Source organism: Haliotis asinina, chromosome 5 (assembly GCF_037392515.1).
Source record: "Haliotis asinina isolate JCU_RB_2024 chromosome 5, JCU_Hal_asi_v2, whole genome shotgun sequence".
In the NCBI taxonomy this organism is placed as follows: Eukaryota; Metazoa; Mollusca; class Gastropoda; order Lepetellida; family Haliotidae; genus Haliotis; species Haliotis asinina.
In genome coordinates, this window is record NC_090284.1 from 51,915,587 (window position 1) to 51,943,242 (window position 27,656).

Below are 27,656 nucleotides of genomic sequence, written 5' to 3' on the forward strand. Positions count from 1 at the left end.
TGTTAATTATTCGATTACTTTCCGACCGCCGGCAAAAGCTGTTGAGCTATTGGCTCCTTGTGGTTAGAGTATAAGGTTAATCGTGCTCATAACCAACTGGTGGTCATGTGATTAGTACGGGCAGTTGGTGGTAGCCTTGAGGTATGGGGCAGGCTGTTAGCAGTCTCAATTGTTTGATTCTTGAGGCGACTGGTGGCTGCTTTGTGGTTTTCTGGTGATTCCTCGAAGATATCCAGCATTTCACATTGTTTTCTCAGTCAGCTCAGATGACATTAGCTTTCCGCAAAATAGTCATGAATCTCAGAAAATTGGTGCAACTGTATCTATTGTCATCATGTTTTAAAAACGAGTTCCGTCCGTCTGTGCTTCCATCACACTTTTTTCTGAAAAATATGCCTTAAATTATTCGTGATAGCTTACACGTGTCAGCCATGATCCCTAGATATGCCATTTGGTAGTTGAAGCCGGTAGTGAATTTTATATTTTTTACGGTTTCCACGGAAACGTGACCTAGCCCGTAGCTATGATAATGTCATTTTGCTCGCAGCAGATCTCCTAAACTGTACATGTCAACTTCATCAAACTTCGTACACATATGAAACATAATCCATAGATGTACCATTTGATGGTTAGGTCCAGATGTGAATTTCATTGTTGTGGATTCCATGGCAACAGGTTTGACTAAATGCGGTGGTGGCGGTGCTGTTTTCCGGAGCAAAACGTTAAAACCGGTCACTACTTTTCACCCAACTTTGCACATGGATAGGTCTTGTGGTGCACAGGGGCATTTCGGTAGTTCCCACGGCAGCAAGTTTGGCTTCGACTGAATTTTGCTGGTGCTCCTCTCCGGAGCCGAACTTTATAAAAAAAACCCACAAACAATTTTCAATACGCTCCTACCACTTTGCTATATACGCACGAAAACATTTGACATAGTCACAACAGGTAGACGGATGTGTCAAGAATATTTCGCCATTGCAAGGGATATTGACTTTGTCTTCTTTTCACTTCAGGGATTAATGTTGTTTTTGTATTATATCATATTTATATATCGCACATATCCATGCAACTAGTGCGCTGGTATTTGTGTCCCTCGATCATTGGATGTCAATCTCAACGTCACATCGTATTATCAATCTCAACTCCCTGGGGAGTATGCAGCTCTTGCTGCCACTAAGCGCACCGAGTTTATTGTGGGTCTCTCATCCTAACGAAGTACCCACTTCACAGCTGGGTGGACTGGGACACATAGCCACAGTACTTTGTCCAAGTTTACTGCAGTTGCTGTACCCGCAACTAAGTGTTTGCACGTATTCATGTGGCCTAGATCCGGTCATATACCAACGGATTCGTGTGTTCTTTTAGGTGCACAGGGATCAAGGAATGAAGTTTTCCTTCAGTTTATCATGTTTCCTGAAAAAGTCACCCAAATGGTTTGACAGAATTGTGAAAATTCAAACAAATCCTTTGACTTTGCTTAGAATTAACATGATGCTAGTTCCATTGTCTAAAATACTCTTTTTGAACGAAAAGGAAGTCCATTCTTGATTATCTTAATCTTTGATGCAGTGACTTGGTGGCGCACTGAGTAAAGAAATACAAACATCATTTAATAAAATATAGTGTTTATTACTTATTTATTCCTCCAGACAATTTACAACTGAAATATTGTAATGTGCAGGTCGAAAGCTTTCATACACATTCATTCTATCACAGGGTAACTTAAACCACGTATTTGGTAAAACTTTGCACTCCGTTTACATATCAAACAATATACAGGCACAAAATACCCCAACCAGAAAACAAACATAAGGCCAGACCAATTTATTTCTTGTTTTACAGATTTGTGTCCTCAGAAAACCTAAAAGGCAGGAGGGGAAAAAGAAATAAAATCACCTATCAATGTAACATTTGTTCTAAATACTCCAAGTATTTTATTTTTGGCAATTTATGAAGTGTGGATGGGGAAAAACAATATAAAAAATGATTTTCTTGTACATATACATTTTTGGTCGATAGAAACATTAGGATTTTACTTTTTGAGCGAGGAAAATTTGGTTTTATTATTTTCTTATTCTTGAAAAAATATGGCTGTGAATCTGTGAAACAAGAATATTATTGGTCTGGCCTAAAGATAAATCAGAAATATGGCGAAAACACATTTAGCCTATTGCACTGTTGAATGTAACACACAAAAATACAGTTACTGTTCGCGAATGTTAGATTTTTAGCAGTTTCTGACTGGGAGGAAACTGATGCATGAAATGTAGTCTGATTGTTTACATCAAAGCTTCAAAGTCAAGAATTCTGTAATATAGTTACATATGACTATATTAAATAAACAAATCACAGTCTTCAACTCTCAAGCTTCTCAATAAGTTGTCTATTCTGGGTTTCACATACTATTTCCTCCAGTTAAGAAACTGTTGCCTTAGTCACTATGGTAAGACAGGGCAAACATTCACATACTTTATACATTTCACACTTATACATAAATTGACTTGATATGATTTGTGGAAGGTAATATTTTTTTATAAAGAAACATTAATTTTGTGATAAATTTAAAAAAATACAATAATTTTCAACAAAGCCTTACATACCAAATATACACATATTCGCAAAATGATTCAAATCCATATTTGGCAATACCAAAATGGTCACCTCTTCACGCAGCTGTAATAACGAATCTTCAAATTGTATGACAAAATCCACACCTTGGGGTGCTGACATAATAGTCATAACATTATGATTATAAAGGAATATATAATTTCTTCAAAACTGAGTTTCTGTCAAGTGATATCCACTATCATAAATTGATATGGCTTTCCATTTACATGAAATACACATAATGTACAAATCTGATTTCGCTATCACATTTGTCATTAATGCTAACTTCAATATTAAAAAATTAACGACAATAAAAATAGTTGTTCATCATCATCATCATCATCATCATCATCATCATTATCATCATCAATTTCAAAGTGTTCCACAGAGAAGATGCTATTATCACCCAATAAAGCAACATTAAACTCAGGTGCTAATGACAATTAATGTGCTAATGGTTATACTGAAGCAAACAAAATAGTAAACTTAGCACATTTTTTGGTGGACTTTCCCAGAGAGCTTAACTACATGTATGCCAGATGTTCCTCATATCATTGTATGAAAAATTTCCCTTAACCAATGGATTCATAATCATTTATGCCAGTTCCATTATACTAATACTCCAACATTTTCTTCCTTAAAAGGTCCAGGTCATTGTGAAAGGAAGCAGCATCTTGGCTCGGAACTCTGTCACATACATCACCTGAAATATCACATAAATCATTGTTAATGATAATCCCAATTTGTAATCACAGAGATGGTTTGGTTGAACACACTTCTAATAGTATTTCATCATGGGGAAACAAGTAACATGTCACATTTGGGATTACACCTTCTTAGTGAAGTACAAATTCTAGTATTGTTTTGGTTGAGTTCTATCTGGGATTCGAACCTGCACCATCACAGTTAGGCACCTAATCACCAGCACACAAAGTCAACCATCTAACTCACTCAGCCACCAGTAGCACTTCCACAAAAATTGAAAGACAAATGATAGTGCAGACTGCGTACTTTGTGTACCCCTCTGATAAGTGTGAAATGGCATGGCTCCCACGGGCAAAAGCTAATATTACACGAACCCCCAACCATGTAATCACATGGGAGACAACTCTGTGTAAAGGAAAGTGAAAGTATTACTTGAGTATGGGTTTGGTGCTGACAACCCAAGAAACATAATAATGGCAAACCATTTTTTCAAATCCCTAATATAGGCTAGAGAAACACAGTAATGGCAAACCATTATTTCAAATCCCTAATGTAGGTTAGAGAAACATAATGATGGCAAACCAGTATTAAAAATCCCTAATATAGGTTAGAGAAGCATAATGATGGCAAACCAGTATTATAAATCCCTAATATAGGTTAGAGAAACATAGTGATGGCAAACCATTATTGACTTCCGAATAGAGATTCCAGAATCATAATCATGGCAAACCATTATTTGAATCTCTAATGTAGGTTCTAGAAACATAATTGTAGAAAAAACATTTGAATACCCAATGTAAGTTCCAGAAACATAATTGTGGAAAACCATTATTTGAATCCCTGATACAGATTCCAGAATCATAATTGTGGAAAACTATCATTTCAATCCCTAATAAAGGCTCCAGGAACATAAACTTGGCAGACCATTATCTAGATGTGGTTTCCATTCATGCCTTCAGTGTGAGAATCTGCATAGATATTTGTTGTGTCCATGTGCACATCTACATTGTAGTACAACTACGTGTAATGACATCTAAGACATTGAAAAGGTTAATATTATAATATAGATGTAACAGACTATAACAGATGTCATATGGTCAATATGATGCAAGAAGGTCAAATTTTCAACAGGGTTCCTCAGCATTCTATCACTGATTGGTTGTGTGACTGAAAGGGAGACAACTCTAAGCAGTCATGAAGCTGATCACTGGTATATCATATTGGTTATTCACACAAATTTTACAGATATGTCTTGGGTGAGAAGTTATTGTTCATGTGATATTTAGAATTAAGATTCTGCTTCATGGAGCATCCCCCTACTTTCTGTTTAATGTACATTTGGTATAACAGTAGTAGATTTGAAGATCAAAGAAGCATAAATTTGTTAAATGTGTTGGTCTGGAGAACGGTTTCTGCAGTTATAGAATTAAAACTCACAAAAATGAAACTGACAAATTCTGTCATAGAGACAGACACCCCTTTACCAGTTAGGACACTTAGCCAGTGTACATTGCAACCTTATGGTGAAAAAATGAACATCTTATTGTCTGACACAAAACGTGATAAAGAACCTCACTTACTTGACATAATAATGAAAAACATGGACTCATTTTCTCTTTTGACAGCAGCATCTTACCAAAGACACTTACTCATTATTCTATAACAAAATAGCAAAAACAAATTCTTCAAACGATGCACTAAGTGGGGTCGGATTGGATCTGGTCAGGTGAGCTGGATCATCCAGTTAATCATAATATCAAGGTGAAGTTCATGACTTACCTCTTGGAAGCTGGAATATGTAAACTGAGTCTGTATTCCATTGACTATGACAGTTTTGGGGGGTGACGTGACACCCAGCACAGTGACATTCCCCAGGATCATAGGCTCGTCTGTGTACCCAGCTGTCACAATGCTAGACTTAAGGGTGTTCTGTCAAAGACGATTTAAAAATCATGAAATAAATGCATCAGTGAAAGACATGTGGCTGTTGACCCCATTCCAAAAATATTTCATGAAATTAATGCATATGGTCGCCATCATCTTACAAATCTTATTGTGAAACGATACCACTGAAAATGTAGACTTTATATGGTATGAGGTAATAGCAGTTTGTGTGATTGAATTGCTATACTCATAATCATTTGCTGTCTAAACTGTCTAAGGTCATATCCAAAGCAGAAAATTCCAATTGCATAAATTCAGATAAGTGTGTGAGTTTAGCTTTATGCAGCACTCAGCAATATTCCAACTGTATAGCGGTAGTCTGTAAATAATCTGATCTGGGTAATATATTCAACGCTAAATAACATGAGCATCAATCTCAGCAATTGGGAACCTGTCCACACGATCCTGAGTCTTACGACTAGCACAGGTTACCGAAGATGAAATCTAACCCGCATCTTCATGGGTCCATAATCAGATGGGGGACAGGTCAGGTCAATGTATTGTACCGATACACTGTTCTACTAGAAAAAGAACAGAATAGGTTTGTCACTTATTTCAGTCAGTTTCAGAGTACTGGTTAAGTACAGTAGAGTACTGGTTAAGGTGTACTTACGTTCCTTGCAAAGAACTGGATCAAATTGTACTGTCCCTTCTCATACGCATCTGTGAGAGGAAAGAGAAAACATGCTTACATACATTCTAAATGATAAGAACTAGTATCCAAACCCATAAAACAACAGGAACATTATGAATCATACAGTAACATATTTGGCAATACAACTAGGAGTGAGTGAGTGAGTGAGTGAGTGAGTGAGTGAGTGAGTGAGTGAGTGAGTGAGTGAGTGAGTGAGTGAGTGAGTGAGTGAGTGAGTGAGTGAGTGAGTGAGTGAGTGAGTGAGTGAGTGAGTGAGTGAGTGAGTGAGTGAGTGAGTGAGTGAGTGAGTGAGTGAGTGAGTGAGTGAGTGAGTGAGTGAGTGAGTGAGTGAGTGAGTGAGTGAGTGAGTGAGTGAGTGAGTGCCACTTTTAGCAATGTTCCAGCAATATCATGGAAGGGAAACACCCAAAATGGGTTTCACACACTGGACCAATGTGGGTAATCGTGGTTGTATGGTGAGCAAAAACTTAGACCACTACACTATCCCACTGCTCCACAATACTTTATGCATCCTGTATGTATAGTGAAATCAGAATACTAAGAGTACATCACTGTAAATACAGCCAGAGCATTTAACATGTTAACGAAAATGCAAAAAAACCAAAAAACATACATATCTAGCATAAAAAAAACACAGAAATATTTGCAATGTCAAAAGGAATGGTTTTACTTGCACTGACACTGATTAAGGATCAGAACACACAAATGTCTATGGTGAGTATTATCCAGTGTTCAAACATCTTAACAGATTCACGTCCCAGGAGAGATGTGACCTACCGACAGAGTCTCCATCGTCCCAGTACAGCTCGCCCTTGGCAAACTGGTTGCGGGGCATTGCTACCACCAACCAGAAATTATTCTTTCGACTGTGAAAAGAAATTCAAAACAAATCATGTAGCTTTACACAAAAATATTGACACTGATATCACATTTCAGCATTGTCAAGAGCAACAAAACATGAGGCATCATGAATTCAAACCTATGAGAACTAAGAACTTCCTTGCAAAATCAGGGAAGAAACTACACACAGAACAATTAGTGTATGAGACACCAGGACCATGATTAACCCCACTGCTTCGATAAAGTCAGTCGAACTCAGTAATTTTGTTGAGGATACTTAGCAAACCAGCACCTCTGTGTTGTTGTGAGTGCTGGCTCCTGCATGGGGATGATGTAGCCGCCCCTGAAGTTGAGGTTGATAAAGTTCATGGGTGCGGGGAGGTTGAAGGTGCCGCCAGTGTCTGTCATCCGCCTTCCATTAGAGAAGTAAAACCAAGTGGAGCGAGGGAAGTATGCCATCACACTGGTCACATTCTGAAACCATCCATGAGAGTGACAACATGAGCTCAGAGAAGAATGAACACACAAAGTCTTGGAATACTGACAATATGAACTCATGGAGTAACTGAATGAGTCTAGTTTTATGCTGCACTTAGCAGTAACCCTGCTTTATGACAGCAGTCTGGACACCATGAGCATCGATCTATGCATCTGGGAACCAATGACATGTGTAAAGCTAGTCAGCGAGCCTGACCCGCTGACCATGTTGGTCGCCTCATACGATAAGCATCGGTTACTGAAGACCAATTCCAATCTGGATCTGCAAGGGCATTAACTCATGGAAGACTGAAAGAAATGGAAGAGTAATAACATGAACCAGCAGAACAAAGACGACAAGAAAGATTAACGGCATCAACAATTACCCACTATGTAGAATGTTTAAAGTCATATGAATAATGAAACAAACTATAATTCTGTACTTGATGCTGCATGGGACATCAGATATAGCAGACGTAGAGTTTAAGCATAATAACTCATGGCAATCCACATGATACCATATATGATGACAGGTGACTCAAGCAGGGGTTCAAGCAGCAAAATTCAGCAAGGTCAGTGTCAGCAGCCTCTTCAGCAGATTACCACATTGGTTCTCTCAGCCATCTAATGAACTTGTCCAGTTACGCTGGTGAGGCTATATTCAGTGGTTCTAAATTTTTCTTAAATGGCATTTGCCACAGGGCAAGTGACTTTAAGAAAGTAGCTTGTCCTGGTTAATTTTCTATTTTCCTTGATTTTATGACATAATCATGATGATGTTATTATGAAAGAATATATCAACATGGTATTTGATGTTAATGTTTATTGGACTATTTACCGAAAAGTGATATATAGCAGTCTAAGTAAACTTAGCCCCAGTGTTATTCGCTACGCTCCTACACTGGGTCTGACAAAACCTAGTAAAAGGTCGTGTCAGGTAAACTTTGAGCGACCTATGAATGTCCAATCAAATGCCAGACAGCTTAACAGATTTATCCAACCAGAAAACAGCTAATGTTTAGGGTTTGGCGGGACTTACAAAATACACCAGTCACAGACAATGACCTCTCAACAAATGAAAATCCACATGTAACACTGATATTTGACCTGCAGTATATATGCTTTTTGGTTTCTGTGGACATGGTCACCATTAGCTAATATTTCCGCAAGCTGACATCCTTGAATACTGACAAAAATGCTACTTTCAGTTGACTGTTTACTTACTGATGTGGCATGCTTCATGTGCATCATCCAGAAGCGATCGTAGGGAAAATGCATTCTGAATAACTTGGGTACAAACCTTTAAAAACCAAACCATGGGTAAAAGTTCATAAGGTACGTGTGAATGTCTACTTTCGTGATTTGGTAAGCTCTGCTCTGATTGGTCACTCTCAAAGGTTACCGGATACAACCTCCTACTAGGTATTGTTAGCCCCAGAGTAAGAGTGTAACAAGTAACACTGGGGCTGAGTTTACTTTATTAATACTGCAAAATTTAATGGCTACACATTGAGCAAATATGAAATGAAATCCAAGTTTACTTGCAGTTTGAGACCATAAGTGGAAATTATCTACTAGCCAACGGACAAGTAAGATACCATTATCTAATTGCCCAATATGAAAACTGAGTGTGATGCGATTTTTGAACCCCTGATATTTCTGAATTATGACTCTAGACTGGTCAGATTACTGAAGTACCCTACACTGCAGAGATCCCTTGTGGTTTAGTAGATTTCTTAGGATGATTGAGGAAAAGCATTGAACTTCACGCACTTTATCAACTTGACCAAACAAACAATACTGTTAGTGTTACCAAGCTGGAAGGATGTGATCTTAGGGATCAAACCACACTCTACTACATTCTGATCGTATTCTGTTCATATTTCCAGATTGGAAAAGAATGATTTTTGTAATGTCTTTTCAGATTTTGATACGGTTAGAGAAATCTTAAACAATAACACTTGGAAGTAGTCTGTCTCTAAAACTGTCACTGATGGTACCGGTAATAATGGTTAGTATGGCATAAACAATACCAAATTAATGACGACTCAAAATGAGTCCAATAACACACGATGGCTACCTTAGTTTTCTGTATTGTATCTCACCTGTTCCAGAGCTGGGGAGATCATGAGGGCTGGTCCCCACATGAACTGCTTGTCAACAGAGTATGAAAACTTGTCATCAGGGAACCTGGGCAGCAGAAAGTGAGGTTACCAATTCGACAAAAACATATGTGTTGTGGCATCCATGTTTCCCAGTCACATTCACAGCCTACTCTCGTGTTAATAACATACCATCACTCAATATACTTTGCTGACATAATACATTTGTTAGCAGTTTAATTCCTCGGTCAACAATATTTCAACTGAATTGTGGAGGTCTGTATTTAATTAAATGGTTCTAGACCATACAATCCAGTAAGTGACACGATGATCATTTGTGAATTAAAAAGCAGGGATACATGCACAAACCTGGAAGCCAGACCACATGATCCCATTAATTGCCTCTTCTGACAAGCATGGGACCTTGGAACAACAGTATGTCATGAGAAATTTACCATATACTCATAGAAACAAATAAGGGAACACATGAAAGTGTAAGTGCTCCTGCTTTCTTTTCCTGGTTTTCTGGTATTGTATTGTGAGTGAAATTCTGGAAAAAGATAAAGGAATACTTGTACTTTCATGTGTTTCCTTATTTTTGCTTCTATGAGTATATTAATACAAAGCGCATATTTGTAACTTACTCCATGAAGACTGGTCTGGCTACTGTTTGTCCCATAATGTGGCTCTTGAAGAACAGTGTATACAGATAAGGCAGGAGAGAGTAGCGTATCAGGTAGGCACTCCGTGTGGAGTTCAGCAGGGATTCACTGAAGGCAGTTGGGTCTTGGTCCTGGAATTACAAGACAATGTTTCATTTGATATTTTTCACACCTACTGGCAGCTGTATCCCTCAACACTACACCTACCAGTAAATGTATGCCCCTCTACTGCACCTACCTGCAGCTGTATGCCCTCCTCTGCACCTACCAGCATCTGTATGCCCCCACCTGAACCTACCAGCACCTGTATGGCCCTCTCCTGCACCTACAAGCACCTGTATGGCCCTCTCCTGCACCTACAAGCACCTACTGCTGGCACCTGTATGCCTCTCCCCTGTACCGATCTACAGCTGTATGCCCCTCCCTTGCACCTACCGGGGTTTTCTGATCATTGTGACTCCTGGAGAATGGGTAGAAAGCTCCCAGCTGGTACCAACGCTGACACAGCGCCTCATTTGTAGCATGTCTGAACCCACATATGTCGGAACCCACCATGGGTATCCCAAACATGTTAAAACTTAGGATATCTGAAATGTAAATACACTACCTTAACTTCTTGGTACATATGAGACAATCCAATCATGGTCTGAATTCTTACGTTTGAAGTTCATTTAAGCATGAATGACCAAATCAGCTGATCTTTCAAATCATTCTGCAAATGAACAAACAAGGAACATTGATTGTAATTATTAACAGTTGTTCAGAAAATAAGTTATTTTTGTTAACAATAGGTACGAATAAGCTATAGTTTACCTATACTTTATAAATTGTAAACACATCACACCTGAAACAGGTGTAGTTTACTTACAGATTTCAGTTCTGACAAAATCTTCTTTATTATTGTAACCCTGTCAATTTCTTACAAGATACAAGTGAACTGTAGTAAACTTCATCTTTATCCCACATCAGAGTATCGAGGACAGGAAACACCAGTGTTAGCTAACAAACACTCATGAACCCCACCACTCACCTGAGATGGACTTGTACATGTCATAGTACTTAGCATCATTGTCCCCGGTCCAGTGACCCCCATAGTGACCCTGACCAGGAAAGGTAGACCGGGATATTATAAACGGCCTTTTTCCAGGCCTGGCTGCCAGGAGAGCTCTGGAATAGAGATTTCAGTAACTGGGCAAGGAGAATGAGGTTTTAAACTTAAATACTGTTGCACTCCTATGCATGATACAGCACTATGCCCATATGTGGATGCATGTATGAGTCAGATTCAAGACTTGTTTGAAGTGACAGTCAACTGAGAAGCCATTTTGCAGTTGAATGTGGACCCTGTCTTAGTTTCACTTCTTTTAAGGCCAGCTTCAGGCAGGGTGATAGCAAGCATCACCTTGTACAGTATCTAGATACAGTGTGGCAGGGGGACTGAATCAAAAGTCTCGAGCTCTCCTGGTAGATGCTTATCAGCTTACAGCAGTGAACCACACTTATACACCAAGCAGGCAATCTTATAGCAAAGAGGATGAAAGGTTTGGTGTCTGTAACAAACACTTTGTGGGATCATTCCCATTAAAATCCTTGCATTAACATTTATTTATTTATCAATGAATTGTGGACTGAGACAATTGGCTGCACTTTAGACTGGATTATACTGGGTACTCATATTCTTTAAAATATTTTCTAGGTCCGATAGAACCAGCCATCCCACAGATGCTCAATACAACGTGGAAAATTTATTGCTTTATTTTTCAAGCCCCTAGAACCATCCTCCTGGATCCATGTTATAAGGTTTGTCATGTGATAGACATAGATACATACTGATACGTAGCATAGGTTTCTCCCAGACCGTAAAGGTTATGGACGTTGTAAGTGCGGGACAGATACTGCTTCCCTGAAGCACAGATGGTAGTATACTTCAGCGAACCACCTTTCACTCCTGAAATAAAAAGTCAAGGTTATGGCATAAGTATTGACCAATATTAAGTGGACTCATCATAATCAGTCAATATTATGATAGACAAGGAAATCTTATGAACACACAGCCAAGTTTAAGCAACGGAAATCAAATGATGTACTTCTTCTCTGCAAAGTGTGAAGTGACATGACACTGACCTGGGAGGTAGGGAGGGTGCTCATATCTGTCTGTTGATGAACAGCCTGTTGTAGATCCGTCTACAAAGTTGCTGATCTCATTCATGTCCTGTGGACAAAAAGAACTGACAATGTCTGCTGCAGTTTGCTGACCTGTTATAGCGAGTGAGTGATTTGGGTTTAACGCAAACCAGAGAAACTTCACAAAATGCAGCCATGTGCAGAATCAAACCCCGGTCTTTAACATGATGAACACATTAACCGCAAGACTTCCCCACCACCCTTTCACCTGTTGTACATGAACAAAAATCTTCAGAGAGTATTTAACATAAAAGACATACTGGTAACTCATCAACCATAACTATGACCAGTGTGGCTCGTTTAGTTTTCGAAACATATTTTATACCTTTTTCAGTTCTTTCCATCACTTCACAAGACTGAATTCATTACTTTTTTGAAAATAAATATTGTACACAATATTGTACACTTACAATCCACATGCCGTCAAACTTCACCGAATCCTGGAACGTTTTCACGAGTGTGGTCCAGTACTCTACAGCCTGTGGGTTGGTGAAGTCAGGAAACACTGTCGGACCAGGCCACACCTACATGAGAGTTAGTGAGTGAATTAGGTTTTACACCACTATTATATACCTGAAGTGTGCTTTTCACTACATATTAGGTCATCTCTTGTTTTCCCTGATTAACCACATTTGAGGCTTTGCTTCGTAGGGACAGGCTTTACTTTTCATTAGTATGACCTCTTCCCAGGTTTTACTTTTCAATAGTAAGACATCTTTCCAAGTTTTACTTTTTGCAATCATCGTTTCCTTACTTTCAGATTTGTAGGCAGACACTCTACCACACAGCTGCTGCGATAACGCAGGAAGTGGGGCTGAATTATCAATTGATAGTTACTGTCATTACATTGATTTTACATGCACTTCAATTATTGTTACGTACGAGGGAATGTCAATAAGTTTTGAGTCTTGCATAGAAAAACACAAAATATTGGTATGAACCACATTTGTTTTTCAACATAGTCCCCTTGTGAGTCAAGACACTTGTTCCAAAACTTTCATCTTTTTTGCCAGTCGCTGATGCCATCTCTGTAGAAGGTGCCATTTTGGTCCTCAAATCAAGCCTCAGTAGCAGCAATAAGCTCATTATCATCCTAAAATATATGACCACGCAAGTGTTTCTTGAGATTTGGGAACAGATGGTAATCACTTGGTGCCAGGTCTGGAGAGTAGGGGCATGCGACAAGATTTCGCATCCGCATTCCTGGACAGCAGCGGCTGTAACGCGAGAGGCGTGTACTGGAGCATTGTCTTGATGTAGAAGAATACCACGTCTGATCTTTCCCCAGCGCTTCTCCTTGATTGACTGTTGCACTTGAGTTAACAAATTAGCGTAATATTCACCATTCATTGTTCTTCCTTTTGGTAAGTAATCTATGTGGATGACGCCTTTGCTATTGCAGAAGATTGTCGCCATTACCTTCTGCACTGATCTGGAGGCTTTGAATTTTTTGGTCCTGGGAGAAGTGACATGTTTCCATTCCATGGATTCTTGTTTGCTCTCAGGATCATAGTGGTGGATCCAAGTTTCATCACAGGTTACTAGCCTGATTCTTGTTGTATTTGGTTAGCATGGAGTTGCTTATGGTGATGACCCTTGTTTGCTTCATTTCTGATGTAAGCATTCTTGGCAACCATCTTGCGCACACCTTAGACATGACGAGATGTTCATGAAGAATTGTTTCCATAGATCCTTGTGAAATGCCTGTGGTCTTCTCTAACTCATGGAGTGTGATTCGACGATTTTCCAGCACAAGTCTATGCACTCTGTCAATGTTTTCCTGACTAGTGCTTGTTGTTGGGCTACCTGGACAGGGGGGTCATCTTCAAGACTCTATCTACCATGCTTAAATTCATTGACCCATTGTTTGATGGTAGCAGATGAAGGGCAAGACTTCCCATAAACTGCTGAAAGCCTTTCTTCAATGTTCTTCGCCAAGTTTCCTTCAAGAACTAAAAACTTAATTACTGCTCTATACTCAATTTTATTCATTTTAACTGCCGTGAGGGGGGTCTCTTTCTGTCAGTATGAGCTGTTCAATAACTTCTGAGAGTAGGATACCAAAACTTACACATTACATCAGCTACACCCCAAGGTTCAATGTCGTACCATAGGCTGAGACACCTGGGTATGAAAAATGCTCAAGGCTCAAAACTTATTGACATCCCCTCGTAGCTTCATTAAATGATCATCTATATTGTAATTATCCACCACTGATGGTATATATGTTAGAGAAAACAATTCTCTTTGGTTTTGGTAGACAACATAAAACCATCAGAGCCAGAAAATCCCTCCTCCTCTGGTTTTACATTGTCTACCAAAACCTCAAAGGTGTTTTCTCATATAATAAGCAATATATCATCAGTATCCCATTAAACCAGATACAGGATTCACACACTCTACCCCTGTAGGGCGAAAGTTTTAACCACTTGGCTACATTAAGACTATTATGAGATTGCTGTACACACTCTTCCCACTAGTGGTTTGTCGTCGGTGTTGTTGATGAAGATGTTCATGGAGAGACCAAGGTCATAGGGATGGTAACTGCCTGGCGTCTGGGTGCTGCTTATACCAGGGTCCTGGAAACACAATGTTCATGATGCCACTATACACAGCAACCTTAACTCTACAACTGTAACAGATCCATGTTAATGTTACAGTCATCTTAGTGCTTAGATCACTTAGTACAGTAGTACAGAGGACTCCTACATGTCTGTAGTTTCACATACAGTCATCTTACTGCTTAGATCACTTAGTACAGCAGTACAGAGGACTCCTACATGTCTGTAGTTTCACATACAGTCATCTTACTGCTTAGATCACTTAGTACAGCAGTACAGAGGACTCCTACATGTCTGTAGTTTTACATACAGTCATCTTAGTGCTTAGATCACTTAGTACAGCAGTACAGAGGACTCCTACATGTCTGTAGTTTCACATACAGTCATCTTAGTGCTTAGATCACTTAGTACAGCAGTACAGAGGACTCCTACATGTCTGTAGTTTCACATACAGTCATCTTACTGCTTAAATCACTTAGTACAGTAGTACAGAGGACTCCTACATGTCTGTAGTTTCACATACAGTCATCTTACTGCTTAGATCACTTAGTACAGCAGTACAGAGGACTCCTACATGTCTGTAGTTTCACATACAGTCATCTTACTGCTTAGATCACTTAGTACAGCAGTACAGAGGACTTCTACATGTCTGTAGTTTCACATACAGTCATCTTAGTGCTTAGATCACTTAGTACAGTAGTACAGAGGACTCCTACATGTCTGTAGTTTCACATACAGTCATCTTAGTGCTTAGATCACTTAGTACAGCAGTACAGAGGACTCCTACATGTCTGTAGTTTCACATACAGTCATCTTAGTGCTTAGATCACTTAGTACAGCAGTACAGAGGACTCCTACATGTCTGTAGTTTCACATACAGTCATCTTAGTGCTTAGATCACTTAGTACAGTAGTACAGAGGACTCCTACATGTCTGTAGTTTCACATATAGCCATCTTAGTGCTTAGATCACTTAGTACAGCAGTACAGAGGACTCCTACATGTCTGTAGTTTCACATACAGTCATCTTAGTGCTTAGATCACTTAGTACAGTAGTACAGAGGACTCCTACATGTCTGTAGTTTCACATACTGTCATCTTACTGCTTAAATGACTTAGTACAGCAGTACAGAGGACTCCTACATGTCTGTAGTTTCACATACAGTCATCTTAGTGCTTAAATCACTTAGTACAGCAGTACAGAGGACTCCTACATGTCTGTAGTTTTACATACAGCCATCTTAGTGCTTAAATCACTTAGTACAGTAGTACAGAGGACTCCTACATGTCTGTAGTTACAGATACAGCCATCTTAGTGCTTAAATCACTTAGTACAGTAGTACAGAGGACTTCTACATGTCTGCAGCTACAGATACAGTCATCATAGTGCTTAAATCACTTAGTACAGTAGTACAGAGGACTCCTACATGTCTGTAGTTACAGACACAGTCATTTCTTGTCATAATGCTGGTAACTGGGTCCATGACACCCGCATCATACATAACACTTCAATGAGTCATCCATGTGTGTCTTGGTGTGCATGTATAATGGTTCTTATTGTTAAGAGTAACATGGAATTGCTGCAAATGCAGTAGGTGCAAAAAGCAAACCCTCGTGAATGGAAAATGTGCGCATACAGAATGAGGTGAAGTCATTTCACATGACTTCTCCAAAACTACTGAAAACAGTTTTAACGGGTGAAATTGGACTAAATCTAATCATATACATTGAAATTGAGGAAGATTGTTTTATAACCTGTATTCTGACATCAACAATTTTTGAATGGGGCGTTGTGTGTTGCATCAAAGCAAACTTTGTAAGGACTCGGCTGACAGCATATCTTGTCAAATCATGATTTGTCTAGTATAAGTTACTATGATGTTCTGATGTTGTGTGATTGTTCAAGTCAACCCTTAATGTTAAAAGCATCAGAAAACCTAAACTACAAGAATAAAGAAGATTAAACATGTTTATTGTAATTCACACTAAATTAGGTAGTTTACAACATGAATAACCTCAGTATAAATGTGGATTTGTTGCTATTTCCAATTATATAAAGATGTGTGATCAATGGGCAACTTTTTCATTTTTATGGGAGCCACAGTTCAACTGAAACTGCAGAATTGCAAAGAGCAATTATTGCAAGTGATGACTGCATGACAATTTACACCTCCAGTGCACATAATACTAACAGTTTAAATTCACACCATGTTGACAAAAACATGTATGAAGTTTCTATTTCTTTATGTATAACAGTAAGAGGTTGACAGAGAGAGTGAGTGAGTGAGTGCAGTTTTATGCCGCACTATTCCAGCAATATTCCAGCTATATGGCGGCAGTCTGCAAATAATTGAGTCTGAACCAGACAATACAGTGATCAACAACATGAGCATCGATCTGTGCAATTGGGAACCAATGACATGTGTCAACCAAGTCAACGAGCCTGACCACCTGATCACGTTAGTCGCCTCTTACGACAAGCATAGTCGCCTTTTATACCAAGCATGGGTTGCTGAAGGCCTATTCTACCCCGGGACCTTCACGGGTCTGAGGTTGACAGAGAGACATGTCCTACCACAATCATCATGTAATGTTTGCCCTGGGAGTGCAGTGTGTCTACCAAACCCTTCTGGTCTCCAAACTTGGGTGATGTTGTGAAGTCTTTTAAGCCATCCATGTAGTCAGCGTCGTTCCACTGAATATCCTGACAACATATACAGTGACAACATATCAGCGAATTCTAGGTTGGACTCCTTTGCAAAAGCCTATATATTACGGTGGGAGCAGCATCTGAAATTAACTTTGGCCCAAAGTCCTTAGGCCCGAAGCTAACTGATCCACTAGGATCCACAGGTCGTTTTTTGCAGGTCCTTATGGCTGACAGCTTTTTCATCCCCAATAACTGAGAGTATTATTTCCATTCAAAAATCTAGGTCCTCCACATTCTGATCAGGACCCACAACTTGTTATGGTTCTGGGGCCTTAGGGCCTGGAGCTTTTCAGGGTTAACGGCAAACACTGGGTGGGGACACCAGATATGGGCTTCATTGCATCTGTGCAGGGAATCAAATCTAGATCACTGACATGAAATACCGGTGCTTTAACTGACAGCTTCCCCAGTATTCAATAACCACAGAAGACATTGAAAGCAGAAGCTACCTGGAAGAATCACCACATCACTGCATTTATCATGACTATATTATCAATTATCCTACTGAGAACAACCCAATGCAAGGGAGGTAATTTCAGTTTTAGAGTGGTTGACCTTATGGTCAATAATCACTTTGATTGCTACCAATGATTTACAATGAAAAAATAATGTTAACCTGTAGTAAAAAATAGCACAAGGGACACAAAACTGACTCAGATTCACTGTAAACATTCTAACACACGCAAAACATGACATTCAAAACTAATATGCTAAATGCAACACTATTTGGTTGTGGAATCTGCAACTAATTACAACACATACTTGCGGCATGCCAGCCTGGGTGAGTCTATTAGCAATGTCCAGGGTTCTCTGTGCAGTGGTGTAGCCCCAACGGCACTGATGATATCCAAGACTCCAGTACGGAGGCATGAATGACCGACCAATCATTTCTGTGTACTGACTGACGACGTCTGCCGGTGATGGACCAAGGAACATGTAGAAGTCCAGAACTCCGCCTATTGTTCTCCATGTGATAGCTGGGCTGGGCTGCAGGACCGCCTCTGGTGATATCAGGAATTAAATTAAAACACTACAAATTCTACATATATTTTCTTCATGGACACATACTTTATAGTGAAAATTCTCTAGCAGTTATTATAAGATTGTGCAAAAAGTTCAAAATATTATCTTAGAAAACCGCACACTTGAAGCCTAAAACATACAGACATTCAATGACACAATGTCTTAACCAAATCCACAATATTCTGGAAGTTTTTTCCTGCAATGGTAACCACAGTATTACCCAAGCAGGTGTTTTCAATGATTGAGTTCGAACCTATGACCCAAGAACCATTTCAGCTATTATAAAAGCAATACCTCAGGACCCTTGCACACATTATGTCAATTATTATCATTCTCACAGGAAATAGTTTCTAACTGTGGATAGCTAAGTTCAATTGTTTCAGCTTGTGATAGGGAAGTCATCACTCGTATCTAACCATGTGGGTCTCCTGATGACTACCATGGGCCATACAAGGCATAACTTTGGTGAATCTAGGATTCTGTGTGCCGTAGGATCCATAAAATCACAGTCAGCAGACATGGAACAACCATAAAGTGGACCTGACTACACGTGTATCTCAAGAACATCAATGTTTGTGTGTTGTTACTCACCCATAGCATTGCTGTTGAGCAACAGGACTCCATGGCTGTTGGTGTCATTCTCCATCATCAGGTAGAAGGGGTGGGACCCATATAGGTTAGTGTTCTCCTGGAGACAGAGAGCACATTTAGCATTACTTGATGGAACATCTAGCTATCTGATTGGGATTTGACGTTATTGTGGGTATTCACAGGACTGTCAAGCTGATATATGACTGAACAAGCACCCGCTGTCTGCTGGTGACCTGTCAGTATCATGAAGTTGTAGTGCCTCATGTGTAGTGCTAGTATTATCATACAACCCACAATATAATATATCACGATACTAAAATGTTGATCACAACGATATATTGCTAAAATATTGTGCACTGAAGTTGTGACACACTATGAATCCTAATACATAAGGGTGGTGATACGATAGGTATCACATAACAACACAATAATCTATAATTCCAACACGAATTACAAAACAACTTAGTTAAGATCAAAACAAATAGAGTATTTTGTCAAATTCCGCCAGCACTGTTAAATGTTCATTTGAAAATGAGATAATGAAGTTTATATACAGACTTTGTGAATGTTAATAACATGAGACCTTTATGTTCGACACAGTTCTTGATGCAAGCATTTCCATGAAAAAGGTTACTCGTGAAAGGAAGATAAGTGAGCATATATTTCAATTCTCAAACAACAGTAAGTCTTTTTTCTTGACAGATATTGTGATTCAGCATTATTCAAAATTAAACATTGATGTATCATGGCTCATTTGAAGCATCATATCAACATATACAAAAGTAAAACTTTGTACTGGATTGATGCATCGATGCGAACAATGAATCATCACACCACTCGTCATGTGATGTCCAAGTGTATCAATTTGTATCATTAGTCACAGCACTGGATATTAGGTAAGAAAAGGAAATGTATAGCAGGTTTACTACTGGTGAACAATTACATTTGAACACACTTGACACACATTCTGACATACAAAGTAACCTGTCAGAATGTGAAATTCAACTCAATTCACTGGCCAAAGGGAAACAAACATATAACGTTCAGTAAAGTTAATAAAGTTGTGGACCAATTGCAGCAGGATCTGCTCCATATGAGATCAGTAAGTGTAAGTTTCTTTTGATGTGAAGGGTCTCACATTTGGAGGCTGGTCTTTGTTCCAGAACACAAAGCTGGTCCAATTGACACTATGCATCAGGGTGTCGCGGTGCTCACCAAGACCATAGATGAACGTGGATGGCAGGAAGTAGGACAGCTGGAGGAACTGGTCAGTGAATATGAATGCTCCAGTGGTGTTGATCCTAGCAGGGAGAAGGGAGTGATCAAATGATGGCAGCATCAGAGATGTATTAGGAAGGACAGAGAAACTAAACTTTTGCTGATTGTGGAATATTTTCATGCCAAATTTCACTGTTTCTTGAAAAATTATTCAGATTATCCAAAATGTTCATATATAACCTGAATACATGTTTATCATGGGATATGTGACAAGGATGCAAAGCATAATGATTGGTATATTAAGTATATATGTCACATTTCCAACATTAATCATTAAAGTTAAACTTGAAAGTAAAGTGGTCTTTAATTAAAGTCAGAAATAATATGTAACGGTTCCCAGGTTCAAATACAATCTAAGAGGAACACAGATTCTTCCTTAATCTGAATACTGTCAATCAAACTTACATTTCTGATTTATCAAGTCAAAAAATAAAGAGAGAATGTTAGCTACATAATATCAAACATACAGGGGTGTGTTACTACTCTTCCTAGTGACAGTCAGGTGGAATGGCTGGTTCTCTCCAGGAACTTGGACACTGTACATGTTATTGTCTGTGTTCTCTCTGGGCACAGACTTTGGTCTTGACATTGGTACCTCCCATCTGGCCTCTGCAGGATCACTTATCTAAAGTAAGAACATAAAAACATTTGGGAACAGCTTGAATCCTGCAACTATCTAACCATTCAAATTTTAAGTTTATGTTGACTTTTCTTGACCTGTTTAGTTTCAATAACACCAGTACTTACTGTATAAGTCTTCTCTGACCAGATATGTGAGATTCAAGCTTTTAACTGGCTTATCATAGTTTATGGCCTTCCAAAACCAGTTAGTAGCTGATGTCAGTGGCTCTGTGTCTCATCAAGACTTCGACATTTTAAACACTGTTTTAGTGTTAACATGGTTAAATGGGAAAACCTAAAACAATTTGAATATGTAGAATATGTTTTCAGCCTGCTCCCAGGAATGTCTCACCTTGATGCGCAGTCTATAAGGTGTTTCATAGTTGATTTCCATCGTGAGTTCTCCCACATTTCTCGGGTAGTATGTGGGAGTGGTTCTCTTCAGTGTTACTTTCATCTCCGATGGTGATTCCATGTTCTGATCGATAACCTTGTACCCATCATAGTTTCGTGGATAATAACAGTAAGGAACACTCATTGTAACACCTGATGAAGAACTGTTTCCATGACTACCGTCAGCCTTTCCCCAGCAACATCCTCGAGCAGCACAGGAAGCTGCTGAGGCAGACTGTTCAGGATGGCAGTCAAATCTCTGATTTTCAGGGAGAATGTCACATTGTTTTGTGGATGTAGAAGCATCTTTTTCCATAGTTTTCATAAAGTTACTCTGAAGAATTGTTTCCACATTTTCCTGTATATCTGCAACAATATTTTCAGCTTCAACTCCAACATCTTTCCCAGTGAGCTTAAAGTCAGGATTGTTTCCCTCCATGAACAGAATATTTCTTTCATTTTGAATCTTTGCAACAAGAGACTGAACATGATAAGGGTTCGATTCTAATAAATCACCTTCATCTTCACTCTCATGGACATTGTCAAAGCTTGTGTCCAAGTCATCCTGACTAAACTGGTCAAATGTGGAAGCATGCGGTTTGGTCCAGCCAAAACCAGTGTTTGTCCACCAGGTGGAGTTGGTGAGGTGTGAGTGGAAGAATGAGGGTGAAGTGAAATGCAGGGTTAGGATAAATCCCCCAGCGACTATCAGGAGCACCAGACAAATCTCAGCACGGTCACGGAGAGAGAACCCAGTTGCGGGCATCCTCTCATGGTCATCATGTTCTTCCTGGAGTTTCTTGTATTTCATGGCTACAGACTGAAATGGTCAACCCCTGAAAATACAAAACCAGTATGTCCAGTTTCCAAATATGACATAGTTGAGCATTTGTTTTATAATGATGATAAGGGCTTTCTGATCATGCATAGTTTTTCACTTATCAAACTTGAAATGACAAGTTAAGAAATACTGTCAAACCTAAATTACCCAAAATATCCCAAGTACCCCAGTCATTATGTCATTAACAAACTTCTGGTTAGATATAATATCAACCCTTTCATAAACATGAAAAGCAAATCTTTGAATACATTTCTTTTCTCCTACTCAATCTAAATGATATCCAAGACCAGTAAAATTGAAACGACTTCCTTCCTTGACAGGAGAAACATGTTTGTCTATATCAAATTGTCGACTTAAATCAAATCAAATCGCAATATTGGACAGATGCTGGTTTTGACAGATTCCACTGTATATAAATCAGTAGTTTGCATTTGACATTTCCTATGCCTGGTGTAAAGCAATTGTTTCATCAAGACTGGGTTATGGTAAATCCAGGTTCGACATGGTGAATGTATATTTTGGAATAAGCATGTAGCAGTGAAGTAGGAGAGGAATGGTCAGTGCAGAGTGGAGGTGTTGCTTAAAACATCGTCATATTCATCACTGGACACATCATCATACTACATTCCTTCATTAATCACTGTTATTGTGCACTGCAGATTTTTCAAAGAACAACAATGACAATGGGCTATTTCCAGGATTATTAGCCATTTTCTGAATTTAGAATGGGTGACAGCCCTTGTATCCATAGTAAACTTCAAAATTTTAATGGGCCACTTTTCATTCCAAAGTGCAAAATGGCACATGGCCCCTGCCTTTCCCAGTCCCTGTTCATATGTGCCAGTTAATCAACATCCATATCTAAGCGATTATGTAAAAACAACAAACACTGTTTGAAGTATCATTCAATAATATGTTGATTTGATTGTTCATTGTTACTTAACAAAAGGATTCTTTTGAGAACCATGATCACAATGAACAGAGATGTGTGTGCCATCTGACCAGTTATTAGCGACACTGATGTAAAACACCCAAAACAAATGGTGGTCAGCTGAATGACTAATATAGGTTATAGAATCCAAAAATGTTATTTATCTTTTAAAACATTAGAATGTTACAAAACAGTGAACATTAAATAACAGCTTCATTCCAACTTATCATCAAAGTAAAATACAGTTATATTATTGGGTATTTGTTTCAACTGAATAATCAATCACTGGTAGCTTTGTTTAAAATGTGTGTTTCAAACTAGTTTCTGACTTAGTTTATAAGCAGATGTAATCTTAATATCTATTTACAAAGCAATACCTAACAGAACAAAAATACAATTTAAATGGTAAATTATCATGTCTTGAGACGAGTGCCAGTCAAATCGCCCCAGCGACAAAACGCCCCAGCAAATTTGGTCAAATCGCCCCAGATATTTGGTCAAATCGCCCCAGGGGGGTAGTCAAAACGCCCCAGTTTATTCAAAATGGTGTGATATGTGCCACAAATGCTTGATTTTGTCAACTTCCATACTATATTCTTCACATAATATTATGTGTTATATTATTAGTAATATCCCATGCCTAGGTAACACCGTAATACCAATTATTTGGTAAAGAATTACAATCTGTATAAAACTTCCATGTTACAGCCTTCACATAATACTATGTAGTAATGTTTCTGATAAATATTAAACTAGTAATTGATAAGAGCAAAAGTAATATTCATGTATAGACAACACTTATAACAACAATTATTTGCATGTTATCTATACTTTCGTAAATTACAAAAATTAAATGAAAGGCTTGTATAAAATGTTTTTTGGCCGTAAATGCACAGTTTTTGTCAGCAAGTATGGGACTTATACATATCAAAACAATCTACAGCTACTGTTGTCAAAAAGTTCGGCCGTAAATGCATAGGTTTCCTCAACAATTATAGTATAATACTTATGAAAACAATTTGCTGGGGTTTTTTAATTACACTTGTCAAAAAGTGAGGCCATAAATGCATTGGTTTTCTCAACAAGTATAGTATAATACTTATGAAAACAATTTGCTGGGTTTTTTTTAATTACTCTTGTCAAAAAGTGAGGCCGTAAATTCATAGGTTTGGTCAACAAGTATGGTATAATACTTATCAAAATAATTTAGAGCTTTTGTAAATAAGTCTTGTCAAATAGTATGGATATATACAGGCTATTAAAACATGTTAACTAAGTGATGCAAGATCACCGTATATAAACCCCATCGAACACCTCTGGGATTACCTCGATGGTCGGATCCGGTTACGTCAGCAACAACCTCATACGCGTCAACAACTTAGTGCTGCTCTGATGGACGAGTGGAGACAGATTCCAGCTGCTTTCATCCGACGTTTGACATATTCTGTGAGATGGTGAGTTCAGGCATGTTTGAATGCCAATGGAGGACACACCAGATACTAATCTAAGATTATTTCATTAAATTCTGCCTTTTTCAAAGTCTCTTTTGTTTTCTGTGATTGATCGCAAACTGAACGATTGATACCACTCTTAAACACATGGGTTTAACACTGTCCACGAGCGTTATACAAAAAACAGCATTACTTACTCTTCTCCTGAAATGAACAGTCTATGTAGCACACACAAATCGGTTCTTCAACTTGACATAGTAGGGAAAATATTTACATATGAAGTCATTGTCACAGTTTGTTATCACCTAACCATGTACCCGAAACCTCTGAACGGATACTTTTGATCTTTTATTCTGAAATTAGTGATACAGTGTTCACCCTTTTAAGATGTGTAATTCCCCTTCTCGCTTTTCCGTCGAGCACTTGAGATCAGTTTGGGTTCCACAGAAACACACTATGTGTACAACAATAAACAAAAAAAAAAAAAACCCAAACCAAACAAACAAAACACAAAACAAAAACAAACAAAGGCGATCACTGACAGAGCAAGTAGGAGCTGCAGCGTCCAACTCGCCCCGACCAACGCCTTCTCAGACATGAGTACTGACTTCATGTATCCTGTTTGATAACGGATCTAATCGATCTATTTTCCCACTGCTTCATCATTGCGTTACACCACCATTATCACAGGTCCGCTATTTTTTTGTATTTTATCTTACAATTTATCGTGACATTAATAAATATACGAACGTATCTAACCTTTGCTGTGGGTGTCACATCAGCTGATCAGATAATGTTCAGACTGTTATCGTTTCAGCTGAACTGCACCAAATCTCTTGTTTATCTCGGAAGTCATGTGCCTGTTCCGCACCTGCGCACTGACGAGCGACTCCCCACTCGGCCTGCTCCGGTTTGGGGTTGACGAAGACAGTGATTTTAAAGTATAAATGGAAATTATATCTCACAAGGTAGACATAACCATTGATATTCTGCTCAGCAGATTGTGGTAAAGAGATGTGAGAACTGACAAAAAAGAGAGAAAACATTTAATGAATAATGAAATCAATTATGCATGACGAACGTAATACGTTGACGTCCCTGCTAGATCTGAATATTTATTCTCATTTGGGAATTTGTAACAATGTTCAGTTCAGTGAGAAACCTGTTTATTGATTTTCTTCCGCATTCAATACCGTCCGATACATCTTTTGATGAATAAAACGTAGATGATAAAAGCAACATTCTGTGGCGATTCATGGAACATAGTGTGAAGGGAACAGGTCAAAATGGCCACATAACAAAATGGCCACACAAAAAAGTCAAAATGGCCACACCCCTAGTCAAAATGGCCACCCATTTTTACTTTTTGGCTTGGTCATTTGGAGTAGGGTTTTGTGACTATTTTGACCTTTCTGTGGCCATTTTGACTTGGAAGGTTTGTGGCCATTTTGACTAGGACCCAGTGTGAAGACATTATTGAAATGATTATTGTAGGGAACCTCTACATCCTCTTATAACTGATAGTGCAGAAATTGAAAGAGTGGACCAACACTAATTTCTCGGCGTCTTTTAAATTCAAAACGTTCGTTTTCAAAACGAACATTTACAGAAAAGGCCAGAAACGACTTTGTTTCCTGGCCGGGTAAGAAACATTTCTGTTGACAACACCGTTTTTTATCCAACCTTTTTTTCAAAGTGTGTTGACAATATTCCATGCGGGTATGTTGGTCTGTCAGCAAAAGACACATTTTTCAAAATTGTTAATATTGTAAGCACATTTGCTGGCATGTCTTTCGAGTTTATTTCCTTTCTCTACGAGTGCCAGATTGTCAAAATGATACATAAATTAGAATTCGTAGTTCCCATATTTTATCTCACCAATTGGAACTACTTCCTTCTTCAAACCAAACAGAGCTCGCAGTCTCTCATACCATTCAGTATTCGTGAATGCAACGCATCTTTTGAATCATTATCATGTGATTACTACCCGAATTATCCACCTTCTTATGTCGAGTGGTTGATTGTATTTAATTGAGCATATGTGCGTAACCAACATTCATACTGTGCATGTAAGCATTGTGCATGTTTTTTGCGAATCGTGTTTTTATATAGTTTGAGACCGTTTTGATGCAAAAAATCTTTCCTCAGGGATAATAATGATTTATCTCAATAAATGTCAGTGATCTCACCAAGCTAAATTATTCTACACCATTCCAAATAAACACATTTGTCAGGCAAATACATGAATAATATTTGTAAAAATATCCACGTTACACCTTAAAATCAGTCAAGGGGTGATACTCGTTCCTTTCATGAACTTGAATACATGTATATTCATCTGTAACTATACTAGGCAGGTATGGTAACACTGTGAACATAAGTTTGTCATGAATGTACATTTAAAAAAAGTGAACGAAGCTGTGAATATTGTCAGCCTTTTAATTTAAAACAAATACTGAACATGAGAAAATAACAACGATCGAACTATTTGTACAGGAAACTGTTACTGAAATATTTGCAAGCGAAAGTTATGTGAAATCAGAGGTATGAACAAACATCTATTTTAACGGTAGGGGTATCCATGCATACGCTTTTATGAATGTAACTCACCATTAGATAATCAGAAAGCAGGTTGACATGCTCCATCACACTAGAATCAAAATATGACTTCAATTCCAGACTGAGCTTTGAAATATATTGACGTATTTGTAAATGCCATTTGGATGTCACAGATTACAAAGTGAATCGAGGGATTTTACATGCGTTTCCAGAAATGTTACAACCCTTCTGAATGCCCACTTTCCTTTAATATGAAACATATCCACTGTGAGCAGCGTGTGCATTGTGATATACAGAGTTTATCAAATGAGCTTGGAAGGCTTGTGGAACCGCTTGCCATACTCTCTGCAACTCTGCCCACGCACGAACGCTATATCTGGTGGATTTAGTACACAATGTAGACGCCTCTCCATTTCATCCCGCGCATGTGCTGTAGTGGAGAGGTCAGGTGAAATTGCAGTATACAGCGGTGCCTGAAAATTGTGCCGTTGAAGAAAAGTCATAGTAACCCTGGCAATGTGA

General features: G+C 38.6%; 1 protein-coding gene across 2 annotated transcripts; it reads right to left on the reverse strand.

The window, feature by feature from the left end:
- Window positions 1-1,608: 1,608 nt before the first annotated feature.
- On the reverse strand, window positions 1,609-25,444 carry LOC137284747 (lysosomal alpha-glucosidase-like). Of its 2 annotated transcripts, XM_067816685.1 has the most exons (21): window positions 25,335-25,440; window positions 24,451-24,568; window positions 21,312-22,188; window positions 20,806-20,963; window positions 20,199-20,361; window positions 19,061-19,157; window positions 18,209-18,447; window positions 17,312-17,440; window positions 14,645-14,755; window positions 12,587-12,700; window positions 12,117-12,204; window positions 11,823-11,940; window positions 11,023-11,159; window positions 10,428-10,579; window positions 9,975-10,123; window positions 9,334-9,418; window positions 7,044-7,225; window positions 6,689-6,777; window positions 5,870-5,919; window positions 5,092-5,241; window positions 1,609-3,310 (listed from the first exon to the last, which is right to left on the reverse strand). In XM_067816685.1, the coding sequence occupies exons 3-21, from the start codon at window positions 22,161-22,163 to the stop codon at window positions 3,245-3,247; spliced, it is 3,129 nt and encodes a 1,042-aa protein (XP_067672786.1). In that variant the 5' UTR covers window positions 22,164-22,188; window positions 24,451-24,568; window positions 25,335-25,440; the 3' UTR covers window positions 1,609-3,244. The 2 variants fall into 2 exon arrangements, with proteins under 2 accessions (XP_067672786.1, XP_067672785.1); XM_067816684.1 differs by lacking the exon at window positions 24,451-24,568 and having other exon boundaries at window positions 25,335-25,444.
- Between the last annotated feature and the right edge of the window lie 2,212 nt (window positions 25,445-27,656).